Source organism: Coregonus clupeaformis, chromosome 21, assembly GCF_020615455.1.
Source record: "Coregonus clupeaformis isolate EN_2021a chromosome 21, ASM2061545v1, whole genome shotgun sequence".
NCBI classification, from domain to species: Eukaryota; Metazoa; Chordata; class Actinopteri; order Salmoniformes; family Salmonidae; genus Coregonus; species Coregonus clupeaformis.
This window is the reverse complement of record NC_059212.1, coordinates 26,456,064-26,481,021: the sequence shown is the minus strand read 5'-3', so window position 1 is coordinate 26,481,021 and position 24,958 is coordinate 26,456,064. Positions and strand designations below refer to the sequence as shown.

Genomic DNA, 24,958 nt, shown 5'->3' with positions numbered 1-24,958 from the left:
CAAAGGACAATTAATGAATGCAGGCCAACTTTGAAGTGAGGGAGCGGGGTCCTGCCCTGGGCCTGCCTCTCGTCGCTGATGGACTCCGTCACATTCTCCCCACTGCCCAGAGAGACAGTTTGAAGTGGCTGAAAGAGAAAGAGAGAAGAAGAGAGAAGAGAAGACTGACCAATAGAAGGTCAAGGAGAGCTCTCTATTTCCTTGGAAGTATTAGCTAAGCAAAACTCTGTGATGGTTGAGGATAAAGGAGTTAGGAGAGAATGAGGTCGGGGGTGAAGGGCGATGGGAGTTCTGGTAAAAAAGGTTTCGATACAATGAGATAGTTAATTGAGTAAAGCCAGACAGCGTTGTCAATCACTTAACTTTGTTTAGCCTCGCTTTTTTATTATTTTTTAAGAGCAGTTTAGTTCAGCATAGAATGGAATGGACACGGTAGAGTAATTTCCTTGCTCTTTTTAGTTGTGTTTTCTCACGGAAAGAGCAAAATAAAAATATCTGCTTTTTTTTCCGCATCAGTATTTGTGCATCTCAATTAGACCTGAACATTCTCTCAGCACTATGAGATAAGCTTAATAAAATACAAAAAATATCAGAATGTTAAAATAAAGAAACCAGGACAGACAGACTAACCAGTAAAGGGAGAAACAGAAAGAAAGATACATCACAGCCTAGAGAATTTGTTATGGAAAAGAAAAGAAACTGAGGAATGCGACGGTGGTTGAACTCTCTGGCCGTTCACTGCCTATGAAGTTTTGTGGAGGGGTGATGTTGGCCTGTAAAGGGGTCAGTAGCCCACCTCCACTCCCCTCCTGCCCCCCCCACCCCCTTTACGGCAGTACATGGGGCTGTAGTTTGGCAGGGTCAGAGGGCGACTTAGGGTCACTGCCTGTTAAAACAATCTCCACGTCAGGAAGAGAGGGTTAGAATAATATTTAGTTCACCATGACAGCTAATGGACTCCCGTTCCATTCCTCTGGGCTATAGAACATATTACATAGACATCCAATATTATAGGAACCTTGTATGTATTTTTTTATATTATTGCATGGATGTGTAAAGCTAAAGTTATTTGGAATGATGCTGGTGGTTGCTTGGTGTGAGACTGTGAGAGTAGGCCCACTAGGCAGATTATGCACCTGGGGAGTGGGTGACTTGGGCGGCTGGGCTGGTTTGGGTCAGTGCTGGGGGGGAGCGTGTGGCAGACTGGCCTGTTCATGTGGCCCTGCATGGGTGCTGTGCCGCTGCTTTGTCCCTTCTCTGGGGGTGGCAATGCCACCGTGAAACTGTCACCTCATTCCACCCCACTGGAACTAAATAATAAGATGCCCCACACTGGGTCCACATAATGCCCTGTTTGGGGCTTTTTGTCACTTCAGCTATATTAGAGAGTGATACATCTGTTTAACGTCATATCGCTGACTCTCTTTGTGTGTGATCTCTGCAGCCCGCTCTCTCTCTCTCTCTCTCTCTCTCTCTCTCTCTCTCTCTCTCTCTCTCTCTCTCTCTCTCTCTTCTCTCTCTCGCCCTCCATCCCTGCTCCATCCCTCCTCCTTCCTCCCTCCCTCATTCCCAGGCAGCTGCAACAGACTCCTGAGAGGCTCCTTAGCAAGTCAAGTGAGAGCCAGGCCCCACTCCCCTCTTCCTCCCCATCCTCCCCTCTTCCTCCTCCTTTTCTCCCCACACTGTTAACTCCAGCTGGGGCCATAAGCTGTCAGTTAACCATTATACCCTGTGTGCATCTGCTGGGTCCAGCCCTAGCTTTTCCCTGTCACGCCTCCATGGCGTTGATGTACTGTTTTATTCAGTGAGTCGGCCAGCCAGTCCTGCTCTCTGAAAGGGCCAGATCTACTTCCCTGGGCAAATAACTAGTTAATTTGTCTCTTCTGCCTTTTGTTTTGGGTGCAGGGGAACACATGTCAGCAGCTCAATTACCCTCTCTATTAAGAGCCCCTAGAGGAAGGGCCGCCCGGCCCTACGACCAGCCCCGTCATAAACAGCCCCATATGGCCCTCTCTCTAAACCCTTTCTCTCTGTTTAGTCTTCTCTCTCTTTTTCTGTTGCTTTCTGTCTCTTTCTGGATTATCTCTCTCTCTTCTCTCTGGCTCAGTCCTTCTGTCTCTTTCTGGATTATCTCTCCCTCTTCTCTCTGGCTCAGTCCTTCTGTCTCTTTCTGGATTATCTCTCCCTCTTCTCTCTGGCTCAGTCCTTCTGTCTCTATCTGGTTATCTCTCTCTCTTCTCTCTGGCTCAGTCCTTCTGTCTCTTTCTGGATTATCTCTCTCTCTTCTCTCTGGCTCAGTCCTTCTGTCTCTTTCTGGATTATCTCTCTCTCTTCTCTCTTGCTCAGTCCTTCTGTCTCTTTCTGGATTATCTCTCTCTCTTCTCTCTGGCTCAGTCCTCTGTCTCTTTCTCCATCTCTTTTCTCTTTCTCCATCAGTCTCCCTCATTCTGCCTCTTTTTCTCCCTCTCTTTCTCTCATTCTACGTCTTTATGCTGAGATTGCAAAATCAGAGCGTGTGTGTGTGTGTGTGTGTGTGTGTATATTGGCGACAGTGTGTTTGTGTGTGTGTATATTGGCGACTCTGTGTGCGTGTGTGTTTGTGTGTGTGTTTGTTTGTTTGTGTGTGTGTGCATGTGTATTGGTGAGTCGTGACTCTCTCTGTGTGTGTGTGTGTGTGTGTGTCAGCCACTATGTGTGTGTATGATGTGTCTCCTCGTGTTAACATCTCAGAGTAGGGTGGAGAGGGAATGCTTGCCAGGGTGTGTCTTGGCCACTGGACTCTACACAGTCAACAAGCCCAGTCAGTCCCTATTTGAGGTCTGGTCTGTGTGGAGCTTTTCCTCTACTGTTAAATACAGTTCTGCTAGAGGTGATCGTAATGGACAGCGACAGTCTGTGTGTGTGTGCCATGCCTGTCTGCTCCCTGGATCCATAAACCATTTAGTTTAGTTAAGGTTTGTGTGTGTGCTTTTGGCAATGTCTGTCCTCTGTGAATCGTTGTGGTTGTGTGTGTGTGTGTGTGTGTGTGTGCGCACGTGTGTTAGCGCGGGTTTCTGTGTGAACAGCATATACATTTTTGTATTTTTTTTTAACCTTTATTTAAGAAGAGAGTCATGCTGAGACCACGGTCTCTTCCGCAGATGAGCCCTGTATACACATCAATACACAACAATTACACTATACATATCTACATACACATGAATTACACAATACATGAAAAGCAAACACAAAACTCGAAAAGCAAAACACAATGATATGAAACAAACACATTCTTCAGTTAAAAAGGCCCTCTGACATCCGTCTGAATTGCCCACCTAAAGGCACCAACTCCACAAACTTTAAGGACTTTTGGAGATGATTCTACATGAGCGGAGCAAAAAAAAATACAAGCAGACTCAGTGGAGATTGAAGGGATCTCCAGGGTTAGCCATCCCTGAGTCCAGGTCTGGTAACTTATATGTCTGAAGGTTAACAAAGAAGTAAGGTATGGCGGAAGTTTATGCAAGAGGGCTTTATAGACAATGCATCGATCTACGAGACTAATTATTTAAAAGCTCAGACACACCGGTAGGATTGTCAAACGTTTGCCTGCCGACAGTACTTAGCACCTCTGAACAGTGTCGGCAGTCAATCTCTTTTGTGTTCACACAGCAAAGACCTTCAAGTCGTCAGCCACTCAGCCTTGTTAAAATACTCCAAACCAGAAGGTGGCATTAGCGTTGTTTGGCAATGCATGTCCGAATGTGTTGCTTAGTGTATGGTCTAGATTCCAACGTTAACTAGCTAGCTAGCTTCGCTAATGTTACTATTTTGTAGAAAGCACTTGATGGCCACAGCTAGATAACTACCTAGCAAGATGACGAATAAACGATTTAATTCACTCACCATAATCCCATACTGCCAGTGCCAGCCCATAGCCAAATGTTTAAATATCTAGCTAATGTTAGCATATTCGCTAGCTGGCACAACATAGCTAGTTAGCTAAGGACACTGCACTAACTCGGCAGCTAACATAGGCAGCTGTTTCATGGAAACTAATCCATTGTGATTTAATAATTATGTCAATACTAGCTACAGTGGTTAGCTAGCTTGGAGGAAGTATTTAATGTTGTGTGCATTGCGTATGTTCACTTAGCTAGTGCCCATCCCATAGCCTAAATTACATAATAATTGTGACTGGCTCATGCCCTCTTTTTTCCTTTTTTGTTGTCGCTCCTGTTGACTCCCTCACGTGGGGGTTCATGCTCTCTGATTGGCTCAAAGTCAAGTTGTTGGCCACTGACAAGCATTGCGATTCTACAAGTAGAAATGTCAGGTTCGTCGCTACCAGTTCGGGACGCAGCAGGTACTGCTTTTGTTCTAGCAAAAGAAGGAATGGCCTCCCACTGTGATAAGTACCTATTGGCAGTCTATCGGCAGTGAGATTCTCTGTGTATTTCATGCTTAAGAGGGAAGCATTGTCCAACACAAACTACCTGTTGAAATCTATATATCTATCTATCCTTACTGTGTCACTCTGTCAACCTTATTCAATGTATCCTTTATCTACTGGCCTTACACGTCCTGGTCCTGTTTTGTTAATGTCTATTTTAGTGGGTAATTCTGCAGCAAAACCAATTCCCCCCTCAGGGATAATAATCCATTTTCCCATTTAGATTATTGTCAGAGTCACAGCCAAACTATGGAGTATTTTGTATTTTCAGCACCCTGGCGCTTTAGCTTCAGCGTAACATTTGATTTGGGTGTTTAAGTGAGGAGGTCGAGGCCTCCCTTTGTGTGTTCAGTATCCTCTTCTCCCGTTTGTTGATGGGAATGTGTGGGAACCCTGGTGCTCTGGGTTCCTGCGCCTGCGTCGGCGTTCCCCTCTCGTTTTGATCCGCCACGGCATCGGAACGTGGTTGGCATTCTCAAATTCAAATGCGGGCGGTTGTGGCGATGGGGGGATGTTGGTGTAGAGAGAGAGAGAGTAAGTAAGGAGAAAGAGGGAAGTGAAGTGATGGAAATGGACGTGATGGAAGGGACAGTTTTAAGAATGAGTGGAGCAGAGTAGAGAGCAACCATACATTTACTTCCTCTCTCGCTCTCGCTCTCGCTCTCGCTCTCTCTCTCTCTCTCTCTCTCTCTCTCTCTCTCTCTCTCTCTCTCTCTCTCTCTCTCTCTCTCTCTCTCTCTCTCTCGTTCCCTCCGTAGCACCCCTTCACCTCTGTCTATCTTCTCCAGGTGCATTCAGCTCCCCTCTCAGTTACCACCACCCCCCTCATCCTCTCAACTCCACAACCCCTATGCCCCCACCAACCCCCATGCCCCTCTGGCTATAGATGGAAGGTGGGAGGGATTGGGGGGGGGGGGCGCTCCCCTGCTGTGCCCCTCCACAGCCCCCAGTGGCCCCTCTCTGGCCCTCTTTGTGCCCCCACCACCCCCCTCGCCTCCCTCACCCATCCAGCCCCCCATTCCCCCACTCCCCTGCTGGGCAGGTGACAGGGCCCTGAATGCAGGCTGGGGCAGCCCTGATGGATCCTACAGATGGAGCGTGGAAATCGGCCCAATAGAGCCCTGCCACAGGCCTTTCCCCTCCGCCATACAAAGGAACCCGGGCCACATCACACCCAAAGAGAGAGATGGAGAGAAAGAGAGAGAAAGAGAGAGAAAGAGAGAGAAAGAAGGCCAAAAGGATGACAAAAGTAACACTGTCATTTTTCATTAACAGAGAGGCCGTGATGGAGCGTTTTCGCGGCAGTTACTAATAATAAAAACAGGGAGAGAGAAAAAGAGAGGTGGAGAGAGAGAGAGAAAGAAAGGGAGTAAAAGAGGAGTGCTCCGCCCCCACCCTGCAGTTAACATGATACAGTGCGGCTGGGGAGCTTTTTTCTCAGCTTTTCTCAGTTTTCAGCTCTCTGTCTGTCTCCTCTCTCTCGCTCTCCTTCTTCTCTCTGTCTGTCTCTTCCTCTCTCCTCCTTCTCTCTCTCTCTCCTCTCTCTCCTCCTCTCTCTCATCATTCTCTCTCTCTCCTCCTTCTCTCTCTCTCTCCCCCCCTCTCTCTCTCTTCTCCTCTCTGTCTCTCTCTCCTCCTCTCTCTCTCTCTCTCTCTCTCTCTCTCTCTCTCTCTCTCTCTCTCTCTCTCTCTCTCTCTCTCTCTCTCTCTCTCTCTCTCTCTCTCTCTCCTCCTTCCTTCTCTCTCTCTCCTCCTCTCTCTCTCCCTCTCTCTCTCCTCCTCTCTCTCCTTCTCTTTCTCTCTCCTCTCTCTCTCCTCCTTCTCTATCTCTCATCCTTCTCTATCTCTCTCCTCTCTCTCCTCCTTCTCTCTTCTCCTTCTCTCTCTCCTCCTCTCTCTCCCCTCTCTCTCCCTCTCATCCTCTCTCTCCTCTCTCTCTCTCCTCCTTTTCTCTCTCTCCTTCTTCTCTCTCTCTCCTCCTTCTCTCTTCTCTCTCTCTCTCTCTCTCTCTCTCTCTCTCTCTCTCTCTCTCTCTCCTCCTTCCTTCTCTCTCTCTCCCCCTCCTTCTCTCTGTCTTTCTCCTTCTTTTCTCTCTTTCTGCTTTCCTTTAAATGGTGATGACCATGATATGTGTTTGTTGGTTTGTTAAGTCTTTATCTTGTTTATCGCTTAATTAATCAGGTTCTTGTTTTGTGAATGTTTTGAGTAACAAGACCAGTTGCTTTTGGGGCGGAATAATTTGGGGGCAGAATTTGAGACTAAGTGGTAGTTTAGGACATAATACCATCCCAATAGTTTATAAATGTTCATGTAAAATTCATGGCAGAAAAAATTATTTACTATACTTTATCCGTTTTTCAGTTAGGATTGATGCTGTGTCCATACCTCTCCTCACCATTGCTGTCAAAGTAACACAAACGTCCCAGCCAGACCAGTATTCCAAATCACGGCTCAAAACGTTCTGCCCTGATGGATATTTACTCTTCACGTCCAACAAATCTCCCATGAACCTCTCTGCTCTCAGTGCTCTGTCCGGTGCCCCTGGTCTGAATCTAATAAAGAGCTCTTCCCTGCGTTGAAATCTTGTTGGAGCCGTAGCAGAATTCCCAGAGCTCAAATCCCTGTGTAATGCCTGGACGGGCTCTCACTGGCAACCAGCACAAGCATTTCCTGCTGGGCTCTAGGGGCTGGCACTGAGATGGAAGAGACGGGAGCCCCGCTCCCCTGCCTGCCTGGCTCTCTACTTTTAATTAAACCTAAATCTGGAGAGGAGAGCGGAAGGAGAGAGGGAGGAGAGAGAGAGCAGAAGAGAGGAGTAGCATAGCATAGAGGAGAGGTTACCTCCATTAACCATCCAACCACACCATATCAAATCAAATCAAATTTTATTTGTCACATACACGTGTTTAGCAGATGTTATTGCAGGTGTAGCGAAATGCTTGTGCTTCTAGCTCCGACAATGCAGTAATATCAAACAAGTAATATCTAACAATTTCACAACATATACCCAATACACACAAATCTAGTAAGGAATGGAATTTAAATACATATACATATATGGACAAGCAATGACAGAGCGGCATGGACTAAGATACAGTATAATATTATAGAATATAATACAGTATATACATATGAGATGAGTAGTGCAAGATATGTAAACATTAATAAAGTGACTAGTGTTCAATTTCTTAAAGTGGCCAGTGATTTCAATAGGCAGCAGCAGCCTCTAATGTGCTAGTGATGGCTATTTAACAGTCTGATGGCCTTGAGATAGAAGCTGTTTTTCATTCACTCGGTCCCAGCTTTGATGCCCCTGTACTGACCTTGCCTTCTGGATGATAGCAGGGAGAACAGGCACTGTCTCGGGTGGTTGATGTCCTTGATGATCTTTTTGGCCATCCTGTGACATCGGGTGCTGTAGGTGTCTTGGAGGGCGGGTAGTTTACCCCCGGTAATGCGTTCGGCAGACCGCACCACCCTCTGGAGAGCCCTGCGGTTGCAGGCGGTGCAGTTGCCGTACCAGGCGGTGATACAGCCCGACAGGATGCTCTCAATTGTGCATCTGTAAAAGCTTGTGAGGGTTTTAGGTGCCAAGTCAAATTTCTTCAGCCTCCTGAGGTTGAAGAGGCTCTGTTGCGCCTTCTTCTCTCTCTGTCTCTCTCCCTCTTTCCTCCTTTCCTCTTGCCTCACTGAGAGACATGCAGTGGACTTGGTATGGGTAATACTATCACTAGAATATAACTTTATTTGCCTCAGTTTTTAGGTGAGCATTTGGGTCTATGAGACACGAGCACAGACTCAGACAGACCCCTATTTAAAGCTCTGTCCCACCTTCTGTCTGACTTCATGAGTAGAAGTCCCTTAGGCAAAGAGCTCAAGGGAGTGGAGTTTAACCCTTTCTGTTCGTAGCCATCTGCGTTGGAAACATTGTTATAGAGAAAAAGCAACGCGTGAAATCAGAGGTCCTAGACACAGCAGACAGATGCATGTGTGTGTGTGTATATGTTTGTGTGTGTGTGTGTGTGTGTGACGAGTGCATTGCAGGCACGTAATGGCGGACAATGGGTGGCTGTCACGCTAGTTTGAGGACCCTAATCATTATTTAATAGACAGCTAGCCTCCCCCATACACTGCTTTAGTCCTTCAGTCTCTCAGCTTCAAGTCTTCATTCACCACTCTTCTGCCGAATTAGGCCTTAAAAGCCCTCTCTGTCTCTCTGTCTGTCTGTCTCTATATCCCTCTGTCCCTCCGTCCCTCTGTCTGTCTGTCTCTATATCCCTCTGTCCCTCCGTCCTTCTGTCTGTGTCTCTATATCCCTCTGTCCCTCCGTCTCTCTGTCTGTCTCTATGTCCCTCTGTCCCTCTGTCTGTCTGTCTCTATTTCCCTCTGTCCCTCCGTCCCTCTGTCTGTCTGTCTCTATGTCCCTCTGTCTGTCTGTCTGTCTGTCTCTATGTCCCTCTGTCTGTCTGTCTCTATGTCCCTCTGTCCCTCTGTCTGTCTGTCTCTAGATTATTCTGTCCCTCTGTCTGTCTGTCTATATGTCTGTCTGTCTGTCTGTCTGTCTCTATGTCCTTATGTCTGTCTGTCCCTCTGTCTGTCTGTCTCTATATCCCTCTGTCTGTCTGTCTGTCTGTCTGTCTGTCTTTCTCAATATTCTTCTGTCCCTCTGTCTCTCTCTCTATATATCCCTCTGTCCCTCTGTCCTTCTGTCCCTTCTGTCCCTCTATCCCGCTGTCCAGCAGCCCTCAACTGAGCAAACAGATAAAAGACACAATCTGGGATTCATTTTTCATCCAAAATGCCGATATCCTACTATGCCCTACAGGGATACGACTCCTTTAATCCATGTTTAAACAGACTACTGGTCTCTCTGGGCTCTCTTTTGATCACCTTAGAATCCACTGGGGCCTGTGGGGAGTTAAGAAGGAGGTGTTGATGATCTATTTAAAGTGATCCCACCCTGTGAAAGCCCTAAGGTCCCATCATAGTGGGGGAGAACTAGATATATTATTCCCTGACCGCAGGAGCTGTTCAAGTCAAACTCTGGGCCCTAGTCATTACATTACATTGCAGGATTTATCCCAAATCTTTGACACCTGTTGCTTCTGTGTGTCTCTCTAATAAAGGTCCAAGCCTTTACTTTAGCTTCCAAGTCTTAGAAATACATTTTGTTGCTCCCTTCTTCAAAATAACAGCTTTCCTGTTCTGTTTTTCCAACCGGCCAATCAGAATAACCATTATCTGTTATGTGTTTGCAGCTAGCCACTCAGACGAGGGTTCGGATGTGGACTCTGAGCCGGGCCTGCCACTAAAGAGGAAACAGCGTCGCAGTAGGACCACCTTCTCAGCCGAGCAGCTGGAGGAGCTGGAGAGAGCCTTTGAACGAACACACTACCCTGATATATACACCAGAGAAGAGCTTGCTCAGAGGGCCAAACTCACAGAAGCCAGAGTTCAGGTTAGTGAAGACCAATACACACACACAGGCAAGAACGCAGACATACACACACAAGTACACAAACATGGGCAAGCACATACACACACATGGACAGGCAGGCATGCATACATGCTCAGACACACACACACACACACAAACACACACCAGTTGTACTGCGATGTCTTTAACCCCTGCTGCCCCATACACACACACACATTCTGGAGGTCTTTGTCCACAGTCCCAGGGGCCCAATCTGGTCTGTGACTGCTCTGTGATCTGCTGGGCTGGAGATTCCTGGGGATATGTGCGATATGGGTGTTAAACTGGCCTGGCATGGTGCCATTCACTCCCTCCAGACATCAGTCACATGAGTCAGCTGTACACACACACACAGGCCCCACTGTGTTCTCAGTTATGAAAGTTTCCTGTTTTGACATCTTCTCTAAAAAGATATCTATAAAAAGCAACTCAAAAATAATCCAGAATTAGAGAGTCTTTATTAAGCCATTAAAGTGATTTAATTGGTTTATGGGTTTGATTCAGAGCCTTTGTCAGGGTTCCTCAATAGGAGGCCCGCAGGCTGGTGATTTTTATCTGGGCCTCCAAGTGTTCGGAGCAAAAACATTAATATAAAGAATATATACAGTGCATTCGGAAAGTATTTAGACCCCTTGACCTTTCCCACATTTTGTTATGTTACAGCCTTATTCTAAAATTGATTGAATAAATGTTTTACCTCATCAATCTACACACAATACCCCATAATGGCAAAGCAAAAATAGTTTTTTTGATTTGTTTGCAAATGTATTAAAAATTTAACATATTGCGAAGAGACAGAATCATTAGATCATTTGTTTTGGTACTGTCCATTTGTAGCTTGTTTTTGGACACAGGTCCAGGAATAGCTAAAGGATTGCAATATTTACCTGGAGCTAACCCTGCAGATAGCACTACTGGGTGATCTGAAAAGTCATAGTCAATCGATCAATAACATAATAATACTATTAGCAAAAATGTTTATTTTCAATTCACAATCTGTAGAAACAATGAGAATAGAAAGGTTCAGAACTTTTGTAAGACATCACAGTACAGTTGAAATATATATGGCAAATAGAAATCCTATATGGATGGTGTTAAAAGATAGATGGGAGGTGTTGAATGGAATTGAAGTGCATATCAGAGCAAAAACCAAGCCATAAGGTCGAAGGAATTGTCCGTAGAGCTCCGAGACAGGATTGTGTTGAGGCACAGATCTGTTGAAGGGTACCAAAACATTTCTGCAGCATTAAAGGTCCCCAAGAACACAGTGGCCTGCATCATTCTTAAATATAAGAAGTTTGGAAGCACCAAGATTCTGCAAAACTGAGCAATTGGTGGAGAAGGGCCTTGGTCAGGGAGGTGACCAAGGACCCAATGGTCACTCTGAAAGAGCTCCAGAGTTCCTCTGTGGAGATGGGAGAACCTCCCAGAAGGACAACCATCTCTGCAGCACTCCACCAATCAGGCCTTTATGGTAGAGTGACCAGACGGAAGCCACTCCTCAGTAAAAGGCACATGACAGCCCGCTTGGAGTTTGCCAAAATGCACCTAAATGACTCAGACCATGAGAAACAAGAGTCTCTAGTCTGATAAAACCAAGATTGAACTCCTTAGCCTGAATGCCAAGCGTCTGGAGGAAACCTGACACAATCCCTACAGTGAAGCATGGTGGTGGCAGCATCATGTTGTGGGGATGTTTTTCAGCGGCAGGGACTGGGAGACTAGTCAGGATTGATGGAAAGATGAACGGAGCAAAGTACAGAGAGGTCCTTGAGGAAAACCTGCTCCAGAGCGCTCAGGACCTCAGACTGGGGCAAAGGTTCAACTTCCAACAGGACAACGACCCTAAGCACACAGCCAAGACAATGCAGGAATGGCTTCGGGACAAGTCTCTGAATGTCCTTGAGTGGCCCAGCCAGAGCCTGGACTTGAACCCGAGACCTGAAAATAGCTGTGCAGCGACACTCCCCATCCAAGATGTCTGCCAAGCTTGTAGCGTCATACCCAAGAAGACTCTAGGCTGTAATCGCTGCCAAAGGTGCTTCAACACATTACTGAGTAAAGGGTCTGAATACTTATGTACATTTTAATAAGTAACAAAATGTGGAAAAAGTCAAGGGGTCTGAATACTTTCCGAAAGCACTGTATATATATATATATATATATTTTTTTTTATTCGATGTTGGACATAAAAGACTGTAAAATCCCCAGGAAATCAGCTCAAAGTGATTTTAATTTAGGAAATCTGTTCCCAAATATTCCAACGCATAAATAGAGAGTCATACTGTATGTCATCGTACCCAAGTGTGATCAAGATTTTAAATAATTATGTTTTTGTCAAATACTGTTTGGTATTCTTGAGGTCAATTTGACGTGTACACATTATTTATAACTATGTTCCAGCCCCCCGACCATCCACTCAAGGACAAATCGGCCCATGGCTGAATGTAATTGGGGACCCCTGTCTATGTAAACCCTGTGACTGACTTAGACGAAGACGTAACGTCACTGTGGTTTCAAAGTGCTCCAGATGTTCAGATCTCTATCTGTCTGTTCTGCTTGAGGCTACAGCGCAGATACACACATACTGTTAGCGCTCACACACAAACAATGAATACTCTCACACACTTTAAGCATGCCTATTTACACATGCACGCACACACACCCACAAACACACAGGCTTGCACGCACACACACAGACACAGACACAGACACACACACACACAGTATGTACTATTTTTCAAAAGAATAGATTCTCACATGTCATCTATTTTATTTTATCAGGTGTGGTTCAGCAACAGGAGAGCCAGGTGGAGGAAACAGGCAGGAGCCAATCAGCTAATGGCATTTAATCACCTGATCCCTGGCGGTTTCCCGCCTTCGGCCATGTCGAGCTTGCAGCCCTATCAGCTGTCAGACACCCCCTACCCTCCGACCTCCATCTCACAAAGTGAGCACACATTCACCTTCTTCTTCTCTCTATGATCTTGTTCTATATCAACAAAGCTCATCTACAAACGTGATGTATTTGACTGAAGATCAATAGCCTAGCCCTAATCCATTCTCTCGCTCTCTCTCTCTCTCTCTCTCTCTCTCTCTCTCTCTCTCTCTCTCTCTCTCTCTCTCTCTCTCTCTCTCTCTCTCTCTCCCTCTCTCTCAATCACTCTCTCCCAGCAGTGTCAGAGCAGCACAGTACGGTCCACAGGCCTCAGCCTCTCCCTCCTACCTCAGTGCACCAGGGTGGGCTTGGCTCCTCAGCGGGGGCCCAGGAAGGGAGTTCGGCCTACTGCCTGTCCTCCGGACGCCACGGCTTCTCAGGCTACTCAGACAGCTTTGTGCCCCCGCCTGGCCACTCCAACCCAGTCAACCCCAGCATCAGCAACGGCCTCTCACCACAGGTCAGTCATTCACTGTCATGACTGTAGCTGGCAACACAAACAGAAGTGCTTGCCTGTGTTCCGCTCTGCAACATGTAGATTCCGTGGTTTCAATTAGACATTTAGTATAGGTTTTATACCATCGGAATGGAAAAACCTTGTTTCGGGGGTTCGTTCTAGATAACTTTCAGTAGGTGTATTAGCTCAGTGACTGAGTGGATTTGATATCCATTTGTCAGATGCATTCAATGGGGATGACTTGTGTTATGGAAATGTTTAATGAAGAGAGAGAAGGAGACAGTAGAAGATGGAGGGAGTGTGAGAGAGGACGATAGTGAGAGGAAGAGTGGCAGATGGAAGATGACACAAATGAAAACGGAAAATACAATTATGGCCGATTACACAGTCATCAGAGTCCATAGCGGGTTCTGTACGCGGTGAGGGGGCCGTCGTAATAGGCGGAAAACTAGCTTTTAACCGCCACAAAGGGTGGCCCGGCCCCACGCAATGCATGCTGGGTCCTCGCCCCATGAGAGAGAGAGATTCTAAGGCCTCCGTCAGTGTCCTGCTTAGTGGAGATAAAAAAAAAACGCTTCATGCACATCTTCCTCTATTTTTGTGACAAGGGGAACCATGAGGGTGTGTGTGTGTCTGCTTGTCATTTTCATCAGCAATGACAGCAGGACAACACAACCTGGTGATCCGTGAAACCATTTGGGAAATGGACGATAATTGACTACTTAAACTGAGAACAGCAGTAAAACAAACATTGGTTCCTCCACAATATGGTGCTAACTAGCCACAAGCCACTACTTGAGTAGAGTAGACTTCATGCACACAAAGGGTCAGTAGATGCCTTCTTCTCTCCTAGGAGGACAAATCCATTAGATGACTTTTACTCTGCTTGGAGGCCAAAGGTGCTTCTCTCTCGTAGCTGTTTTCACCGTTAGCCTCCCTGAGAGGGTCTTTCCTTTAGAGAGTGGCTATCTTAGCTTGCATAGGGAGGCACACACGCACACGTGCACATGCACGATCAAACGCACACGTCTGGAATGTATGTGTCTGTCTGGAATAGCAATTATGAAACGTTCCAGTGTGCTAATTGATTGGAATGAAGGAATCTATCCCTTAGTAATGCGGTGTGTAATTTATGCAAATGACTCACTTTGTTGACTAATTTGTTTTAATTCATGTATTCATCTGCACTTTAAAAAAAATACATATTGGAATATGCTCATTTGCATTTCAGACTGGATGGTATTAATGTGAGTACTTTGAAATAATAAAAGAGATGGAATACGAATGAATTAATCTGATGACATTTGTAGTGAATTGGATGAAAACCTCTAAAACTTTACAATTAGACATACCAAATAAACGCACACACAAAGCTATATAAACTCTGCAATCTCTACACAGCAAAGCCTCGATACTGTGGATTCCCACTGGGCACAGACGTCAGTTCAACGTCTAGTTTTGATTTACATTTGGTTGGGTTGTCAACTAACATGAATTCAATGGGAAATCAACCCAAAATTGGTTGGGTAAAAAATAAAACATTCCCTTACATTGATGACTTTTAAAAAATCCAATCAGTTTTCCATGTTGATTCAACATAATCACATTGAATTTTGGGGTTGAAATGATGTGAAAACAATGTTGATTCAACCAGTTTTTAGCCCAGTGGGTTGTTACAGTATATTGTTATTTTGGTCTGTCTGATCGTTAAACAGTGCTGAATGGTACTTCTTGGTGGTTTTGGAAGTTATTTGAGGTTTTAGTCCGTGAAAAAACAGTTCCTGTGGTGTTTTTTTCTAGCTCTGTGAATGGTCATGCTTTGGTTATATGGTGTAGAATACATCGCCCTATGCTATGAGTAGTTCGGCCTATGCTCAGAGTGGTAGTGCTTCGTTTGGTAGTAAAACGTAAAACATGAAGGTTTAGGGGACCAGTCTAGCCTGCCCCAGTGTACTGTGGGGTCTCAGACGTCTGGCTAGCTGATCCGGTGCATACCAGAGGAATCCGTTCTCACCAGTGCAGCAAGCGGCCAGGCTTTGCACCCCGATGAGGCTTAATCCCCGGAACCACCGAGAAACAGAGACACCCCCGGGAACTGCCGGGGCTTCAATCACAGAGCAGAGGGGCTGGAGGAATACACACACTGGCTTAGACACACATACAGTGAGCTCCAAAAGTGTTGGGACAGTGACACATTTGTTGTTGTTTTGCCTCTGTACTCCAGTACTTTCTATTTGAAATGATACAATGACTATGAGGTTAAAGTGCAGACTGTCAGCTTTAATTTGAAGGTATTTTCATCAATATCGGGTGAACACTTCTACAAACGTGAATAATTGATTAGTGAGAAAGTTACAGACGCACAATGATCATTATTCACAATTGATTCAGGATTATCCATAATCATGGTAGCATCCTCATACATGTAGAGGTGTTTAGAAACATATTATATTATACTTATTTACAATAAAAGTGACTCCAAAATGACACAATACATTATTTACCATTCATTTATATTGGGCACAAAATAATCTGAAATACAACCAAAACAAACAGCAAATGCATCCAACAAATGTGTAGAGTCACAGGCTTGATGTAGTCATTGTGGCTATGAATATGGGACCAAATACTTAACTTTTTACTACTTTAATACACATATAAGCACATTTATCCCAACGCTTTTGATCCCCTAAAATGGGGGGGGGGGCTATGTACAAAAAGTGTTGCTATTTCTAAATGGTTCACCCGATATGGATGAAAATACCCTCAAATTAAAGCTGACAGTCTGTACTTTAACCTCATAGTCATTGTATTATTTTTAAAGTGCTGGAGTACAGAGCCAAAACAGCAAAAAATGTGTCACTTTCCCAATACCTTTGGAGCTCACAGTATATGCACATATGTGAACGCACAGGCAAACACAGGCTGAGACACATATATGTATGCGCATTAGGGCTGTCCCGAAATAAAAAAATATTGGTAGATGAGAGTCGTCTAATCGATTTGTCACATTTTAATGTGTATTTTTCCATATATGAATAAAATAAACTATATGTAGGCTACTGAGCTTGTCTGATGCTTTAAGCACTGCGATTAAAAATTAAGACAAATTACTAAAGAGGGAGCCAGAGATCAATATAGCTTAACCAGAAGAAAATAAACCTGCTGCCGACCCTCATCCTCCTGCTGCCCGCTGCTGAAGTTGCCCATAACAGGTACACCAGCAGTCGGAAACCTTTTCCATTTGGAGTGCCAAGTTATCGTACCATTTCTACTGATCTGCGTGCCAGTTATGATTTTCAAATGCACATTTTCATGGAACAGTTTCATTTCATTTATAATAAAGTCTTCATATCTCAAAATCAATAAAAATTATATCTAAATGAAAATGATGCAAATCTAAAAGTAACTTCTATTGCCATTGCCAATATGTAAAAATAACCTACATAAAGCTAACAAATAAAAACATTGATAAAAATAAATATCCTATGAATCACATTGGCTATGCATGGCCTGTCTGCAAGGAACTTGAAACATTGTATCAACTATTAACGAAGATCGTGCTAGCAAATTTGCAACATTGTATAAAATATTCTGGGCCCTCAGAGTTTCCCCATGCCAGTGAGCTCCAGACAGACAGACACAGATGTAGGCTATTTGCGCAAGGGATAATAAGTAATCAGGTAGACCAATTTTATTAAGTTTTCACTGGATCAGAGCATGACATTTCTTTCCCCTTTCATGTTGAGTGGTTATCGAAAGGTTTTTCAAATAGGCTACGTTGAGGAACTATTGTCATTCTCAATGGATGTATAAACATACTTTGTTTACTTGCTGTTTAAGGCGAAGAAAACAGTACTTTGAGAAGCTACACAGTGATGGTGAGTTAAGCCAATCAGAAATAGTATCAGATCCCCAAATGGGCACATTTATAGGCCTACATTTGCACGCAGGCCAGGTAGCCTAGGCCTACTTATATGCGTAATCAGCTGTGTGTCCTTACTCAACATTGACAGGAGCGCTCTAAACAAAAGACAATGAATAAATTGACAACTCGTAAGTGGAATGAAATAAACCAAAACTTGTAGCCTAGGTTGTGCGCTCTGCAAACAACGTGTCCACTCCTACAATGACAACAGTAAGACTGTAATAATAATATATTGAATGCATTAACAGAAATTACCGTAACCAAACAAACATTGTAGATTAGAAATGATGGTAATTATCAGTAAATGTACTAGTGGTGATACTGGTGTGCCTCCATAATGGATTAGTCCACTCAGACAGGCGTGAATCAGGTGTCTCGTGTGCCATCATTTTTGTATATATATATTTGCCACTGCTCGACTAAAAATATCTCTGTCGAAAAACAGTCTATGGACCAAACAATCGACCAGTCGACTAAATGGGGTCAGCCCTAGTTCGCATACACAAACAGTCTCAGATACACACATGCACGCACGCACACAACATCCACACAGGTTTTATTTTTGATCAGATAACCTTATCAATGGGATTGTACACAGTTATCTTTCCTCTAATCCTTCATCTGATCTCAACTCTGAGGAAATATGGGTTAAATCTTATTATCTTTCCTCTAATCCTTCATCTGATCTCAACTCTGAAGGAAATATGGGTTAAATGCTCTCGCCATGACAGTAGTACAATATCCACATGTAATAATGATCTGTACGTATTGTTACCTATGCTTTTCCCTGTGAACATGCTAACATTTTGCTTTTCCCTTCCCAAAAAAATCATTTAAATACATTTCTCCACCCTCAACCCACACATGTATACTCAAACATACACACATGCATGGGCATGCACAGGCACACACACATACACAAACAAACACACACACACACACACACACACACACGCTGTAAGATGAATGGGGTGTGTTGACCTCCATGTGTTTCCCATTTGTAGTCAGTCACACATCAGCATGTTCCTAAGACGTGTTAGGTTAGATTCCTCTGAGAGCGCTCCTGTAAATTACATACTCTCAGACAGAAAGTGTGTGTGTTTGGCTGTCTGAGCGTGTGTGTGTGTGCGTGTGTGTGTGTCTGTGTGTCTGTGTGTGTGTGGCTGCCAGGTGGGGAAGCAACACCATTATCCTTCAATTATTCACCATTAGTTCAGCATTCTGACATTTTCTCTGCTTCTTTTTAAAGTGTCTCTTTCGGTTTATTTCTCACAGTATTGTCTCTCTTTCGCTCTCTCTCTCTCTCTCTGTCTATATGTCACTCTTCCATTCTCTTCTGTCTCCCTTTGTCACTCTCATGCCTGTCTATCTCTACTCTTTTCTCTCTCTCTCTCTCTCTCTCTCTCTCTCTTTCTCTCCTTTCTCCCTCCCCCTCTTTTTCTTGCTGTACGTTTCTAACGGTCATTAACTCCACCTATTTTCTCCTCGTTTTGACGATATCTCTTCTCACGCAAATTCTCATGCAGCTGTTCATGATGTATCACCAAGGAGACCTCTTAACCCCTAACATCAGGAACAGAAAGTGCTTAACACACACACACACACACAGAGACACACACACTTATTGGAAATGTGTTAAAGAATTATACTCCTTGTTCCCACGTACCCTGTGGCCTCTCCATGTTGGCCCCATAAGGACACAGTGAATTTGGGCATCAAATGAGAAATCTGGAGAGAGAGAAAGGGAAGGAGGGAGAAGACAGAGCGGGGTGGGGGTGGGGTGGAAGGGAGAGAGGGAGAGAGAGAGAGAAAAAGAGGGATAGGTTATTCACGTCTGTTTTTCTCCTTTACTATACTGTCCAAACACATAAACGGTCATTCATAAACTTTATCATACTGTTAAACACACCACCTGCTTTATCTAGTAGACACTGATGACAAAATGAATCAAAAAGTCATTTACCATAGGTTTTTGTATTGTCAATGTCTTTTTAATATGTTTATGTCATTTAACGTGTCATGAACAATTAAACAAGTGGTACTGTAAATGTATCATAGTAATTAACCTCCACCAACAACCTTTTCGATTCCATTCCATAGGATACAGTAAAAATTAAACAGAGTAATTCTGAAAATGCTAGCTAGCAGTGTAGAGGACCAGAATTGTGCGGTCCCTAACCGACGAGGGCTCCCCTGTCCGTCCGTCACTTAGGAAATGATGTAACAGGAACCATGTGTCTGGGTGAACACAGTATAATGTGTCTCATATGGTCACAACCAGGAGAGGAGAGGAGAGGAGAGGAGAGGAGAGGAGAGGAGAGGAGAGGAGAGGAGAGGAGAGGAGAGGAGAGGAGAGGAGAGGAGAAATTATTCTAAAAACTATATATAATATAACAGAACCAAGTTACATAGTCATGATAAGTAAGAATCAATAGGGTTAAAGTACAGTTTTGTCTGTCAACGAAGTGTAGGTAACTTAAAGGCTCATAAAGGCATTGTGGGATTTTTGTATAGTTTCAGTTTTTTTTATGGATAGTCGGATGTACTGTATGTTTCCTTGTGTTACATACAGGACTGAAGGTATTTTCTAACAGCCTTCAAAGAATGTCAGAAATGTAATATGTCCTCACAAATATATTCCTGGAAAATCCTCGAGACTGAGTTGGAAGACATTTTCTCTGATGCGAACTGACAGAATCCTTTTAGGCCCGGTGGGGGTTAGTAACACAACTTTACTGCTGTAGTAAATTCACCAGTCAATCCCTGTTCTTCTTCCTCCACCGTCCTCTTTGACACAGTCAGCATCCCTAATCTGTACTGTGTGACTCTGTACATACCCCAACTCGTGATATGAGCGCTCAAATTTAACTTTCATGCATATGTCGTATTGACATCAATGCATGAGCTATACAAAAGTATGTGTTATGTGTGTAAAATAATGTTGCGTGAGCAAAAGTATGTGTTACGTGTGCAAAATATACAGTACATGTTATGTGTACCTTTGTCTTCATGGATTAAGCCATGTAAGGGCTGTACTTATCTATTCATTTGTTTGTGAACAAATGAGACTTGCGTAACCTGTAAGAGAAGAAGTATTCTATTCTGTTCTATTTTATTATTCAAGCCTACCACATTCTACTCTATCCCACCACAATCCATTCCATTCTAACCTCTCTCCTTGCCTCTGTCTCTCCAGGTGATGGGGCTGTTGAACCCAGGAGGAGTGCCCCACCAGCCCAGCCACCAAAGTGACTTTGCCCTCTCTCCCCTGACCGGTGGGATGGAGCCCGGGGGTGGCATGGCAGCCAGCTGCCACGGCTCCCAGCGGGGCCTGGAGGGTCTGCCAGGCCTGACCAGCATGCCCACCCTGCCCAACTCCCAGTCCTACTGCCCGCCCACCTACAGCTCGCCAGCCTACGCTATGGACCACCACCCCTCCTACCAGTACGGACAGTATGGACAGAGCAAGGTGGGTCATGAGAGTTTTATGTGCAATGATATTGTAGCCATGTGATTGTTGGTAATGTTTAATTTTTTAAAAAGTATTTGTGTATAGTTATTTTGGCCACTTTTGTGTTTGAATGTATTGATTTTAAGCCATAAAAAAAAAGTTTAAATACCTGTATAAAAGACACATTAGATTAGCGTTAGAGGTATACTAACTCCATTCATTTCTATATACCGGTATATAGTCTACTATGATTAAAGACCATACTCAAGGTTTAGATTGTCAGAATCATAACCCACGTTAATTGCTAAGGCCAGCATGGTGAGCCTCTTGAATCACGCTCTTAAATCAGGCGGTGACATTACACGTATGTCAGAGGCACGGCTAGTAGTCCAGAGGGCACTTCGGTTTACATTACTATTACCTTCAAGCATTTACACACGCCATATATCCACATGGCCCGATACAGAGGTATGTCAGTGGGGCCTCCCCCATAACCATCAGCCTGTGACCTTTCACCACCCGTGTGATGAGCTGGACCACCAAACCCTCCGCTCACTCACCTAGCCATGTAATGACCCCTGGGTAACGAAGATACCTCCCCAAATCAAATGAGCGGCTTCCCCAAAACATGTTTGACAGGCGGGGGGAGGAGGGGGTAGAGTTAGTGGGGTGGGGGTGAGGTACACTACCACATGTTGAGGAGCCTATACTGGCCCATCAGTGGCGGCATATTGATGTCATTAATTTGGCGAGGTCCGGCCTCGGGACCCATGTGCAGGCAGCTCGCAGGGGTAGGGGGTTGTTGGTAAGAGAGGGGAGGGTAGAAGGTGGGTTTGAGAGGGGGTCTTTTTAACGGGGAGCGAAATGGCCTCTGGCAGACGGGGATTAGAACCATGTGTCTCTGTGGAGGTCAGATGCAGTCTGAGTTGTTATTGATCACTGGAGCAGAGCCACAGCCAGGACCAACGCAGCCAGGGCAGGCTGACTCTAACTCTCCCCCAGTACAGTACAGCCCAGCCACAGGGGAAAGCCCCAGATCTGCCTCACACTCCTTGCCTCTCTTTAACTCCCTCAAACCCCTCTCAACCTCTTCCTTACACCCCCCCTTCTCTCCACCTCTCACTGCCCTCATCCCTTTCACCCATCACCCTCACCCATCTCAACCCCCTTACCCACTATTTACCTCCTTACTCATCAGGCATGATGTTACCCCGGCACTGGAGGTATATACTGACATGAGACCCAATGGAGAAAATGTCTAACCCTTCCCATCTCGCTCTCCTTTTCTCTAAGGTGCCTTTCATTATCTGAAGCCCCAACATGGCCAGGAGTGGATGAGATCTCTGGTCAACCCGACAGTCAACTCTGGAGCACTCCCCCTTCCTCTCTTCCTCCCCCCACCGCCTCCTCCCCACCCAGCCCCTGAAGAGAAGGGACAACGTAGAGAGATGGAGGGAGGGGGGTTGTTTTGGGGATTCGGGGATGTGAAGGGGGGGTTCACTCAATGGGATAATCAGGACCAAAGGGGAAGCCCTCTCCAGTTACCTGGCACTCGCCCCGCTCACGCTCCACATCATGCTCCAGAAACCAAGCACGCCTCGCTTGAGGAGAGAACGAAATGGAGAGGAGGAGGAGAGGCACAGGATAAACAAAAAAAGGAGTGAATAAAACCCCAACAAAAAACTAAATTCACTCATTCAACACTCTGCGTTTGATTTGTAATAAGTAGCAGAGAGTGGGAGAGGACTTGGTAAACAGTTTTCCTTCCATGGATGTGCTTTCAGGGCCATTGTGATGATGGGAGGAAAATAAGGTTTTAGGGCACAATCCTAAGGCATAATGGTGATCTATCTATGGACGTGAAATAGGCACACCGCTCACTCAGCCACAATGCTCTATGTATGGCACTCACAATGTCTTAGGGAAACGTCTCATACTGCACGCTGATACTTTGTATTATTTTATATGGTTTGGGGAAATGAAATGTGTTCTATCAGGAGAAGAAAAACTGCCATCAATTTGATTTGTAAAAATGACTCTAAGCATATGTAGGTCTGGACAGTGAAGGTCGGGACAGTGAAGGTCTGGACAGTGAAGATCTGGACAGTGAAGGTCTGGACAGTGAAAGTCTGGGCAGTGAAGTTCTAGACAGTTGACTCAGTCTTTCACCCAACTAGGATGATAGAGTGAGATATACAGTAGTAGATGGAAGCTGCTGCAACCCAAAGAAGTGCAATACATTCATACCTCAGATGAAATGAATTGACACATCCCTGTATAACAATCTCCTCAATTAACTGACTACATCCTTTTTGTAATCCTTATTGTTTTGAGCAAAAACAATGGTATCTGGGTTGCACTTTGAAGCAAAAATAATCCTAACACTAGATCTGTGCACCTACAGGTAACTTGGATTTTTGCATAAATCCTGCATTGATTTCAATAGGAGATTTGAGTATAAATCTGAGTTACATACACTCAAGTTACAGATCTGGGACCAGGGCCCGTATTCACAAAGTATCTCAGAGGAGGAGTGCTGATCTAGGATCAGGTCCCTCCTGTCCATGTGATCATATTAGTTATGATCAAAATGGCAAAACTGATCCTAGATCAACATTCCTATTCTGAGACACTTTGTGAATACGGGCCCAGGCTACCAGTCACAGTCCAATCAAGTGTAAATTGGACCTGATAAAACATACCACTCTCGTTCATTTAGTATTTATTCAGTCCACCTCTTCTCTGTTATATCCCTGATCATAGCACTCCTTTGTGCGGAAATCACACATTTATTTTTCTGCCTTGTTTCTTTTGTATACATATATCATTTTCATTTATGACTGCATAAAATGATTTGTGTTGTAATATGTCTTGTGTCAAATGCAGCACTATTTACTATTTATAATAAAATATATAAAAATGTGTACAGGCTGAAGTGTTTTCATTTATTTCAAACCAATGTGTGTCTGTCTTTACCATACCGTCTATGGGCTTTACAATTTTGATTATGTACAGAAGCATTTTAGTAAAATATTAGCTATGATTTAATTATGAGTTGCGATAAGATATGAACCAATTGTGAATTTGGGTAAATATCCTTGATGAGATTACTGGGAACAGATTACTTGCCCATTAAGGACATCTGCATTAGATACATCTAATTTAGATACTCCGCAGTGTTCTTGAATCCTGGTCCTGGGGACCCAAAGGGTCCCTAGCACTACACACCTGATTCAAATCATCAAAGTTTGATGATGAGTTGATCATTTCAATCACCCATTTAGGTCCCTAGGACCAGGATTAAGAAACACTGAGATACTATAATTGTGTTAAACAAAAGGAACTCAAGCCAACAGAGCAATGACTCAGACAAGACAAGATGGCAATGTCCCAAGTGACCATCCACTGCCCTTCTTTACCGAAATTCATTCAGGACTTCCACTTCCACAAAACATTCAGGACTTTTCATTAATATTTCAAATATCCATATTTAAGATTACAGTTCTTCCTGCAATAAGATATGTTTTGTTTTCCAAGAAAAATAAGTGGAACAATCTGCCATCCACCCACCCCATTCCTGTAACACACACACACACACACACACACACACACACACACACACACACACACACACACAGCCACACAGTCTTGCGCAGCTAATCTTGTGGGGACATACAATTCAGTTCCATTCAAAATCCTATTTTTCCTAACCCCTAACCCTGAACCTAACCCTAACCCTATCCCGTACCCTTACCCTTACCCTAACCCTTACCTTAACCCAAAACCCTAACCCTAAATCAAACCCTAGCTCCTAACCCTAAAACTAACCCTAGCTCCTAACCGTAACCCTTAAGGTAATTCCAACCCTAACACTAATTCTAACCTTAACCCTAAATCCCCTAGAAATAGCATTTAACCTCGTGGGGACTAACAAAATGTCCCCAGTTGGACTTCTGGTCCCCACAAGAATAGTTAAACACGTCTACCACACACACACACACACACACACACACACACACACACACACACACACACACACACACACACACACACACACACACACACACACACAGACAGACACAAAACAAATTGAGCATAGAACATGTTTTTATTGTGGTCATTCTCCATGACTGATGGCGGACAGTCGGTCGGTGTCTCTCATCCACTCATGTTCTCTCTCCTGCAGCACAGCGGCTCCCCAACACTTTAAAGGCACATTGACTCATTCATAAATATATCCCCTTTCATAAACACTGCTTTCGGACAAATTCCTCCT

General features: G+C 44.4%; 1 protein-coding gene across 5 annotated transcripts in view; it reads left to right on the top strand.

The window, feature by feature from the left end:
* Positions 1–23,606, top strand: part of LOC121535155 (paired box protein Pax-3-like) — a 32,353-nt gene extending 8,747 nt beyond the window's left edge. For 3 of the 5 annotated variants that reach the window (XM_041841929.1, XM_041841931.1, XM_041841927.1), the window contains 5 exons: positions 9,691–9,890; positions 12,693–12,858; positions 13,083–13,306; positions 20,428–20,700; positions 21,976–23,606. In XM_041841929.1, the coding sequence (XP_041697863.1) occupies positions 9,691–9,890; positions 12,693–12,858; positions 13,083–13,306; positions 20,428–20,700; positions 21,976–21,993 (881 nt within the window). In that variant the 3' untranslated portion in view covers positions 21,994–23,606. The remainder of the gene's footprint in view (positions 1–9,690; positions 9,891–12,692; positions 12,859–13,082; positions 13,307–20,427; positions 20,701–21,975) is intronic. The other 2 variants (XM_041841930.1, XM_041841928.1) reach the window with 1 other exon arrangement.
* The last annotated feature ends 1,352 nt before the right edge of the window (positions 23,607–24,958 follow it).